General features: G+C 38.3%; 1 protein-coding gene across 2 annotated transcripts; it reads right to left on the bottom strand.

Moving 5' to 3' along the window:
* Window positions 1-180: 180 nt before the first annotated feature.
* On the bottom strand, window positions 181-1618 carry coa6 (cytochrome c oxidase assembly factor 6). Of its 2 annotated transcripts, none has more exons than XM_030785080.1 (3): window positions 1451-1618; window positions 978-1144; window positions 181-597 (listed from the first exon to the last, which is right to left on the bottom strand). In XM_030785080.1, exons 2-3 carry the CDS (start codon window positions 1119-1121, stop codon window positions 502-504), a joined length of 240 nt encoding a protein of 79 aa, XP_030640940.1. In that variant the 5' UTR covers window positions 1122-1144; window positions 1451-1618; the 3' UTR covers window positions 181-501. The 2 variants fall into 2 exon arrangements, with proteins under 2 accessions (XP_030640940.1, XP_030640948.1); XM_030785088.1 differs by having other exon boundaries at window positions 1469-1618.
* Between the last annotated feature and the right edge of the window lie 9651 nt (window positions 1619-11269).

Raw genomic sequence — 11269 nt, 5'->3', positions numbered from 1 at the left:
ATATTTTAACGTGAATTGTCACAGATGTGTGTACATATAATTTGGCAGGATTTTATTTTATTTCATATCTACTCATGCTGTTGAAAAATCACATCCAAATCAAATGTAACATGATAATAATCCTTTAACAACACACCTCCTTTTTCCATGACACCCTGATGAGTCATAATAAAATGGACACTGTGCTTTTTTAAGGCTTTAATTTTTATATCACTCAAAACCTCTTTAAAAGAGCACTGTATTGTAATCTTGATGTTGACAGTGCCAATGTCTCCTTTTTGTCCACATGTGGGTTTATAAACAAGAACACATTTGTTCTCAACTCTACCACACAGTTTAAAACCATGTCAAGACAGCTCAGTAAATAGATGTGGTGCAAAATGGAATTAAAGCACTCGTACATTGACTCAGTCTCTGTGGGTGCACAGTGGACACTCCACCAAAGTGACCACAGGTCCAGTGGTACTGACAGCTCCTTATTGCACAGCCTCTGCGTTATGGCTATAGCTTTGGTGGCCCATCAGCAGGTTCAAATCCCTCTTTCTGAATCTTCTCCTTGTATTTAAGGAAGTCTCTTCTTTTTATGAAATATTTCACCTGCCAGCGAGAAGAAGCATTCACTAGAATCAGTCACCAGAAATGATATCTCAGGTTTTTCAAAATTGGAATGCAAGTCATCATGGTATGTTGCTTGTATTAACAGATAATCTGAACTGCACTCACAATTCGCGTACTGTATACAAGCTTACAATTATATGACATGTACCAATCACGAATAAAACGAGGGACACGTCTATACGGGACGGTTAGAAGGCCTTACTCTACGTCATGACACATCTATTTGACAGCTACTTGAACTTTAAAATTAAAATAATTTAAACTCGAGGGTATTCCAAAAACTCCGCCCGGTCACTTATCGTTTTCAGTGTATTCATCACTGATTTTAAAGAGAACGATTAATTTAAATTCGGTCCTACCCACTGGCCTGGGCAGTTCGCCTCGAACTCCTTCTGATATTGTTCACATAATGCTGCGTTATCTTGGTTGTCGTCAAGGCATTTCCACAATTTATCTCTGGCTCCCCAACAAGCTCGCCTCTCGCTTGAATTTGGAGCACTCATTCCTGTAGCTCTGGATGTGGTTACTTGAAGAAACAGCATAATACCAGTTAGTTTGTTTATTCTCAACAATTTACTAACCTTAATCAGTTAGAAATCCTTGGTTGGACACATCCCTGTGCTAAAAGCTGATTTAATGATGTTTCTGAACAAAACAAGAGGCTTCAATTTATCATTTCAAAATGAGCACGCTCATTAAGTAACAAGCTACATGACTTTCACAGTTATGACTTAACATAGCTAGATAGTACTGACAACGTGTTAATGTGTGCTCATTAGTTTGGTGCTTGGAACAACCGGCAAAGGAACTTCAGTAAGTCTTGACAACTTACCAAAGAAGAATGCATCACCTGATATGATGAGAATATTCTGTGTGATTTAGGAACAACGTGAGAATACTTAATGCAGTTGACCTCCGGTAGCTTGAAATGCGAGTTAATTCGGTTACCTATTTACCTTTCACGTATCACGCACATAACTACGATAACTTGCAAGAGAAAGCATCCAAGGACGCCTGGAAATTGCAGGAAGGAAACAACATCCGTCGCTTGTCTCTGACGCAAGAAATGTTATGAAATTGTACGTTTACTTTATGACCACTAGGTGGTGGGTTCGGCTTAGTCTTCGTTGAAGTCTCATACGAGCTTCCCAGTGTCTTGTCTCCGGTAATGGCCTTTGTGGCACGTGAAATAAGGATTGGTAGACATTATGTAGTTTTGACATAGTATGGTAGTGTATTTTACTTTTGTGTGAGAATGTCCGTATAAATTCGCAAAAAATAATAAGTGTGAAGTCCAACTGGGATTCAAACAAACAAACAAACGAACAAACAAACAAAAAACATTAACTGAAAAATAATTAACCAAAAAAAAAAACAAAACCACAAAACAAAACAAAAAATCGCCAACAACAACAAAACATCAAAAAGCAAAAACAAAACATTCACTATATCTTGCACCCAATTTCTAATCCCATCAAAAATGAGAGGTAGTCCTTATCAGGTTATCCTCCCAGAAGATGCTATCTAATTGTGGAATGTGACTGATTCAGATGTTTCTGACAAAGGTGTGTAGAAAAAGGGGATTTGATTGTGATTCTTTTTGATTTGAGGTGTCAAATTGCCTTACATGGACACTGAGTTTCTGTGAATCCTTCCACGGACTTATACAAACCTGTGCTCCCCTTTTAGATTCTGACTATGCTTTGCCTCTCTAAAAGAGCTACGAAAGAGTCTGTTGTGTTGTGCCACAATAGTGTTTTCTATGCACAGTCCCAGGATGTGAGAGGGAAATTAATGGTGCCCAATGGTTCAGTTCCTCATTCTCTCATGGCTGGTGACTGTTGCTTTAGTCTGAGGGCTACATCTACTTTTGGGGTCACATAATGCATGGTGTACTACACCTAGTGGTTTTAAAAGATAGAATACAAAGGTATGAGGCCACTCATAGGCAGGGAATCCTTGTTAATCATCCACTGAAACTTCAAGCACTGTATTTATAAAGCTGGAATGTTTGCACAGGGAATCTACAACTGTCTGAAAAGATTTGTAAATCTAATGGATATTTGCTGTCACAGAATATAATGGTTAATATAATAGGATGGTGGGTGGTTTATTGCTGGCAAATGATGCTTGCTCTCTCAGATAATAATATGGTTTGAAATCATTTTGTCCCCATCAGTTGGCTACTATAGTCAGAGGCTGATTGTGGAAAAAATGTCACTGATTTTGAAATGTGTGTGCTGAACATGTCTGATGAAAAATTTGAAAAAGCTTTGTCTGCAGCTAGTTTTTCATACCTTGAATGAGGAGCTAGATGCCTCTGGAATTTTAATGGCTTGAAAGAGCCTGCTGTTAGAATTATCATGAGAGGGAGCAGATTCCTTTATTATGTTGGATCACAGTTTTCATAATGCCACAGAATTTTGGAGAAGAAAGTATGCTGCTCCATAAACAAATGAAAAGAGTCGGCACACTTACTGTGCTTGGTCATAACAGGCAAAATGAACCTAAATATATTATGATTTTATGATTCACCACGGTATAGTAACAGTGAACCTGCCTCTTGCTAAATGCTTGGATAAAACTAAGCCTTGGCTGTACAGTTAGGTTCTGAGGCACGATGCGGTTGAGGGCAGAGCTGTGTATGGCGCTCCATGGCTTTGCATGGCCTTTTCTTTCCAATTTGCCTGTTGCTAGGGAACTATGGAACACCAGCAGAGACTAACCAATTCTCTCTCATTAGACCTCCTTTGATTGGAGATACTCATGTGTCATAAAACTGTCCAATTAGCACACATTGTGTTAATTTACTGTAAAATGTTTATGAATTCCAAAGAATGATTTACTGTGGGTGCCACAAAAATGAGATTTATGTGTTTTCTGAGGACTGTTCAGTTCATTGGAAAGGGCTTAAGCCCTTTAAGATGTCTCATTACAAGCATCTAAGATGCCACTTAATGTACAAAATTTAAATAATGATTTGATTTTAAAAGGAATTTTGATCTTGAGGGCTGATTTATTAATTATTCACTACTGTGTGAAGGTTATTAAATATAGTTGCTTGCTTGAGGCAGTTTTATCCCCTACTGGGGAAAAGCCAGAGGGTCTTGATGACAGGTCATCAAACACATTGCCTCCATGTTTTCTTGTTTCCTTTTATGAAGAACCACAGGCATGGTTGTTATGACTCTACATTTCAGCTTTTGTGTGTGTGTGTGTGTGTGTGTGTGTGTGTGTGCGCGCGTGCATTTGTGCGTGTGCGTGTGCATGTGCGTGTGTATGTTTGCATGTGTGTGATGTGAGATAAAAGTGTGTGATAGAAGGGTGCAAGAGAGGGCCAGTCTGACAAAGACATGGATTAATTGACTGTGAGTCTAACGTAGGTTTTGATTTCTTGAGGCCCTCTGAGAAGAGACAGACAGAATTTAAAGGGAAAGTCCAATTTTGTTGATGTACGCCCTATTTGATAGTTGCCTAGTTACAATTAAACTGTCAGTGCAACCTTTTGATACATAATTTCATCAGACCAATTTTTATCGATGTGTTTTGTTAGCATTTTGTTTTTGTTACATTTGTTTACATTTTTATGTTCACTGTCAGTGCATGGATGAGCATGCAACAATTGCACTGTATTCTGTTCAAAGACTAATAAGAATAATTGCTGCTTCATACTGCCTCTTTTGAGACTGAATGAGAACAGTCTCAACACAGTATACACCACTCAGAAAAAGAGTTTTTTTTATTCATCTGACTATTAAAAAATATTTAGATGAGCAAAGACTAAAAATCCACTGGAAAACTGAAATACGGACAAGGAATATAATGAAATTATCTGACAGAATGGGTAAATTTCCCCTTTAAGTTTTCATAGAAATCCAAAGTGAAAGGTCTCTTTTTGTCCCCATTCACTCTGCTCTTCTGTTCACATTCAGGGAGGCCTGAAGTCATGTGACAGTAAGTTACTTTAATGTTCTCATCTGAAATGGAAAGGACGGGTTGAGTTCATTAAAGGACATTCAAAGAAGACCACACTACAGCAGTCAATCTCTTTATCTTCACTCAAGTCCCAAAAAGAACACAGAACTCTATAGAAAACAAGAATTCTTTTACATAGTGGTCAAGCAAATGCCGGTCTTATGTAACAAACATCCCTCTTCTGACAAAACTTGACAGATCTTAGCTGGCCTTCTGCTCACCGTGTCTTTTCTAAATCCACTGCCCAGGTAGTGTAGTTTTTCTTTTTCCCACCTGTTTTATACTACTGGGACTACCAAGACAGTTAAATCAAACCCTACTTTGTTAAATCAAACCCTACTTTGTTCTCATTTTTCATGCAACTTTGCCTAGCCTTGATTCTGTTGATCACACTTTCCTAATTTAAATTTGATAGAGAGCTATACCTTTTAAAACCAGAGATTCAAACTTGTGGGATACCATGCCGTCAGTGAAGTTTCACTAACATGACAGTACACTATTTTAGTTTTATAATCCTTGTTTGACGTTATGTAGCTCGATTGCACTAGATTGTACTATAATGAATATAAAGTTGTGTTAATGTATTCTTGGTGATCACCCTTGAGGCGGTGAATAAGCCGGTTAACACAGTCCATGCTGTGATTCACAGTGACAGACATTGATTTGTGAGGCGCAGTAGGATGACATAGATATTGAACCTAAGGCAACACAGCAGGTTGTCAATATTGTTGACGAGTCCACAAACCCAAAAGTCATGGAATCCATTCGGGCCAACTGCCCGGCCAAAGAGAGCGTGAGACTAGTGCAGTCTCTAAAGTTACTTGCTCTTCAAATTCATTTTAGTGGGACAGAGCTTTTATGACAAATTTTGTTTGTACTCTAAAAAATTATGCGCAATCCTATTATTAGGCTAATTTAAGTGAAAACATTAAAAGTTTTGATGGCATACACAAACAATTGTCTTGCAGATGTTTAGTACTTAAGGTTATAATTTGTTAAGCTAAAGGATTGTGTATTTCTGACATGTCTTTATCTGAGGTAATTTTACCCATGGGCGTGGTGGGAATTTTTTAGGACATGGCTAGATCAGTTCTGCTCTGTTTACAGACCTTTCGTTGTCAATATCCCCATGGTAACTGATATTATCATATGATCTTAGTGGTGGTGTAATTCCTATGATGGCTCACTGATGATCACTCAGTACTATCCAGTCCCATATTTGAATGTTATAAATTCTAATTTGTATACCCAACATTTTCTCATTTGATTTGCAGTCTAGGCAGTGCCACTTACCCTAGTGCCCTTCCTCTTAAGAAACTGTCCACTCCAGCTTTTGTTTGCATGTCTTTGTATTGTTGCCAACTAAATGCATTCAATTGTTCCTTACAAATGACACAGGCTTTGTAAGACTCTGCCTCAGAAGTGACCTGGATCTTTCTCTGTGGGTATGTCATTGTTGGCTCAGAGTTTTTCCTCAGAGCACTGAATGGCAAGGGAAGGATGTTTATTGTTTACCCAACTGAACCCAGCACAGTATCCACTTACTGCCATAAACTCAGTGGCTCAGAAATCAAATGTCTCCTGATAGATTTTTCTCTAGTTAGATTACAGATAAAGGAAACAAGAAACACTTAAAATACAGTAAAATGCAGCATTTGAAGTGGTGTTATGGAACTAGTTAAGATGTTTTGGTGATTTTGGTGAAGCATCAGGCATGTAAACATAGACATGCATATAGAGTGGCCTCTGTCTCAGTGAAACAGTTGTATCAAAAAACCTTTGAAGAAAACTGTGGTGGAGCAAGTGAAGTGGGGATCCTGCATACATTAAAGATAATCTCAGTTAAATTATGTAAATTTATGCAAACTGATAAACACAGGGTACACCAGAACTGTATGTTATGTTCTCAGGTTACAAGTTGGAACCAACAGTTTATAAAAAGTTCGAAAACCTCTTCCACTTGGCTTTTTTTTAATTTTTCAACAAACTTTTCACAGTGTGATGGACATTAACACTGCTGTTTATGTAAGGTTGCAGTGTGTCAAGTCAGTTCATATTTGTGAGTGCACTAGAATTTGGGTGTGAGCAAACTTACTGAAGAAATTCAGAAAATATTTTTTGTATGAAGCCATTACTGTAAGCTATACATTGTAATGCATCCGCAAGATTAATTAAAACCTGATTATCCTCCAAAACATGAAGCCTACGTTCTATTAGAATGCAAAGGGCACATAGAATACGGACCAGAGCTATTTTATTTGGAGATTTAACAGTCCACCACATGTTGATCCATGCTATCCTCTATATTTTACACGGACCCTTATTTTCTCATATGATAGTAATGCTTATTCTCTGTACTACTGGTAGTATTTTCGTGCAGATCAATAGAAGGTGGGTCGAATATTGGTGTATCAAATCGCGCACCTGCATGAAGCTGCCGAGACGCTTAAAAGTGAAATCACACGCATTCAAGTACATTGTGGGCGGTGAGCACATGCGATCTGCTCTCTCCCGTAAGCACGCTTATTGCCGAGTGCATGGAATTACTGTGGCACAGCAGCAGAACACAGCGTGAGAGCAAGACCGTAGGCATGAAGCAAGGGTAGCATCCCTTATTGCCAAAGCCTTCATTTTTTATTTTATCTGTGGATGTTTACTGGACGTTGCAGTTTGGAGCCGATCTTTGTCACGAAAATGGTGTTCATGAAAATATTTCCTTTTTTCGTTCAGTTGTGGTTCGTCTGTCAAATAGGTAAGAAGCGTGAGTTGTGGAAAACCCGGTGCTGTGGGAAAGAGATTGTTCATATCCTTGTTTTTAATATGCCTGGCTATTTTGTAGCAGGGGAATGCAGGGATGTGTGAAGTTGAGGTTTCTGTTAATCGCTGCTATGTAACATGTAAGAGCTGTTTTTCCGTGGAGATCAATAATCACAAGCGAATCATGCTTCTCTTTTACTATAATACCATGGCAAATGTTTTAATCACTGAAAATGGTACACACTGGTCACTCTCTTACTTTTCTTGTCTTAAGGAACCTGTTGGCTTTTGTATGTTGTTGAATGTTATGTATTCTGTTATAAGCCATCCTAACAGTGTTGATCAGAGCTTTTAATTTGAGGGTTGCATGCTTCCTTTGATCTAGCAGTATTACCATCTCCATTCCCCTTTAGACTTGTAGTTCTCAGACTAAAACCATCAGCCATCAGAGGATGCTTTCACATTTAAGAATACTCTCAGGAATTGTAATTACTAAACCAAAAGTCCATGTCAAATGCAAGATCTCCAATACACTGTGCTTGACTCACTTTTGCAATACTTTGCTTTTTATTGTTCTGATCTGTGTAGCTGAGGGATTTTTTTCCGCTCTTGCAGGATACAGATTGGCCCTCTTTACATTATTGTACTGTCCTCAGTGCAGGTTCTGTCAGGCAAGGTCAACTTTCAGGACTCCATGTACATTTATAAACATTTCTTTTCAGGACAGGGTTTGGCAGCCTACAGATACAGGTCTCAACTAAGTATGCTTGAGTTTCCCATCGCACCCTTTTATCCATGTAAAATAGAGGGGATTTCTGATAACTTGTTAAGCAGGTGTGGTTGTGCTAGGCGGCACTGTGGCACTGTATGGGGTAGTAGGGTATAGCCATCTGAGGAAGTGAAGTGGCTCGTACCATCTGTCTCACTCATGGTGTACACACACACACACACACACACACACACACACACACACACACACACACACAGAGAGACACACACACTGGCTTTTCCAAATCTCCATATAATCTCTGAGAAAACCAAGCCAGGCTGACATATCACTGTGTCAGTTAGAACGTCATGGCCCAGCCACAATGGTCTATTGTCCAAACCATGTGATTTTCTAATCAGTCAAATTACTGTTGCTATTAACGGCATCTTCTTTTGGATGTTTCAGTCTTTTTGAATAAGTTACTCTAGCAGCTGTGCTGTTAGACCATTTGTTTATTTATGTCCTAACTTAATCTGGCAAAGCTCATGTATGTTGCGATGAGGAAAACCTATCGTGTGTGTGTGTTTGTGTGTGCATGTGTTCCTTTAACAGCCATTGATTTATGCCCACAACAACTTGTGTGAGAGCTTATGCTGTCTGTGTGCGTTCATCCAAGCGTCTGTATTGAAACATACCTGACTGATCATAACTGACCAATCACTTCATATAAGGGTGACCTGTCATGTATTTCAATGAGCTGATTGCAATATGATTTGCCGTGACAGCTTTAACTGTAGAGAATGAGTGGTTTAGGATGACTGATTACCCATGACATTTTCTAAATCTATGGACAAGTCTTCTCACAGTTCAGCTGCACACAACAGCCGTAGCCAATCAATCTGAACACATGCTAATAACAAACACATAACATTCAATGAATGATGGGCACCAGGAATAGTCCAGGAGATCCAGATTTTCAAGTGAGGCAAAGTCTTACTTAGAAACTCACAGTGAATCAGTAAATCTTGTAAGTTGTCAGTTTTGTAAAAGGAGAAATTAGTATAAAATATATAAGAATACTGTATGAAATCACACTATAAACACAGATGCTTCTTCAGGTTATGCTGTTTAAACGATAAAATTGACCTTAAGTGTTATTTTTTATCTTTTGTAATTCACACTACTTTTTACTCCCACTACTTTCTTTCACAATACAGTTTACAGTTACTTTTGGTTATTTAATCCAAATGGCCTGAAACTTGATAATGGGAGCATCAGTTTGCTTTTTTTACAAAGCCGTACAAAAAGCTTCTGTCCTTCCTGGCTATCCCTTGTCAAGCATTTGGAAGCTTATGTTTGTTACCGGACCTTCTCCAAATTACTTGGATTAAATCAAAGAAAGCTCTGAGAGCTGAACATTTAACAAATGCATGTTTGATTCTGAACAGAATGATAAAAGAATGCAAGGTCACCATCTAGCAGAATAAGAGACCCTCTATTGCATTTTCACATGTTAAACCTTGCTCCTTTCACATAAGGTTTCAGTATTCATCCACAAATCAAATGGTCATGAATGGATATAAGTTAGGGAACATAAGACTTTTCATGAGATAATTATTCCAGTCTTTTGTAGTGTCATGTCATATCTTTGTCACCTCTGTGGGTCTGTGACACTGGAGGATGACAGGTGGACAAAACAGGCAGAAAGCGTTTACGGTGGATGATGGGATGCAGCTTGGAGTTACCTGCTTATTAAATGCAGTAATGGCATTCTGTGCAGGGTGAGATATATAGGGAAGGCATGTCTGCTGGAAATCGAATGATCATTGTTGTAATTGTATGAAACTCATGTGAGTCAGACATGTTTAAAGGTCAACTTGTTTTTGGAGTCTGTCCTAGATTTGATGTTTAAAGTTAAATTGGAGGACTGATTGAGTTTGCCTCTTGCCAATTTATATGCATTAGGACATAAGACAGGATGAATGTCTGTAGGTTATACTGGAGATTCTTATTTATATCTGTGGATGCTGAACTCTTTTTGCTCCCAGTTAATGTGCTTTGCATGACAAGGAAGTTTTAGGTATAGAATTGCTTCTAAGATGGTTGAGAGCCATCTGCCTATATGAGTATGCCATGATAAAAGCAATGGCCATGTCTTTATTTTCTCTGTTCAGTCACAGTGATGCCCTAAGAATTTCAATGATTTGAACACAACATTAAGGTTTCCTGTCTGACATGAGGATGGAGGAGAATGTGCGTCTGTTGCCATAGCAACATAGATAAATCAATGCAGTGGTGCGGATTGTTAAAATCTACCTTAAAATTTCAATAGCAGCTGTATTTTACAGTATTTGACAGTTCTTTAAAATACACATCACTCTCCTGAGACTGGTCATTCTGTGATTATGAGATGCAATCTGCAGTAAAGAGGGAGCCCATAAACAAAACAAATATGGGTAAGTTCCAAACTGACCAGCAATCTTACTATCATTCCATTTCCTTTACTCTGATAGTACTGCTTTATGTCATTCCATTTCCTTTACTCTGATAGTACTGCTTTATGTCATTCCATTTCCTTTGCTCTGATAGTACTGCTTTATGTCATTCCATTTCCTTTACTCTGATAGTACTGCTTTATGTCATTCCATTTCCTTTACTCTGATAGTACTGCTTTATGTCATTCCATTTCCTTTGCTCTGATAGTACTGCTTTATGTCATTCCATTTCCTTTACTCTGATAGTACTGCTTTATGTCATTCCATTTTCTTTACTCTGATAGTACTGCTTTATGTCATTCCATTTCCTTTACTCTGATAGTACTGCTTTATGTCATTCCATTTTCTTTACTCTGATAGTACTGCTTTATGTCATTCCATTTCCTTTACTCTGATAGTACTGCTTTATGTCACTCCATTTCCTTTACTCTGATAGTACTGCTTTATGTCATTCCATTTCCTTTGCTCTGATAGTACTGCTTTATGTCATTCCATTTCCTTTACTCTGATAGTACTACTTTATGTCATTCCATTTCCTTTACTCTGATAGTACTACTTTATGTCATTCCATTTCCTTTGCTCTGATCATATCACTTTCCATGTAAGAGAGTTACCTGGATGCTTACTCTGCATTTTAACAAGGGTTTGGACTGGTCTTTTCTCTCCCTGTGAAACTTGTGGTCTCCCTGTAAAATCTGTGGAAATACATTGCAAG

This window comes from Chanos chanos, chromosome 1 (assembly GCF_902362185.1).
Source record: "Chanos chanos chromosome 1, fChaCha1.1, whole genome shotgun sequence".
Classification (NCBI taxonomy): domain Eukaryota; kingdom Metazoa; phylum Chordata; class Actinopteri; order Gonorynchiformes; family Chanidae; genus Chanos; species Chanos chanos.
The sequence above is the reverse complement of the archived record's forward strand: the minus strand, read 5'-3'. Positions and strand labels throughout refer to the sequence as shown.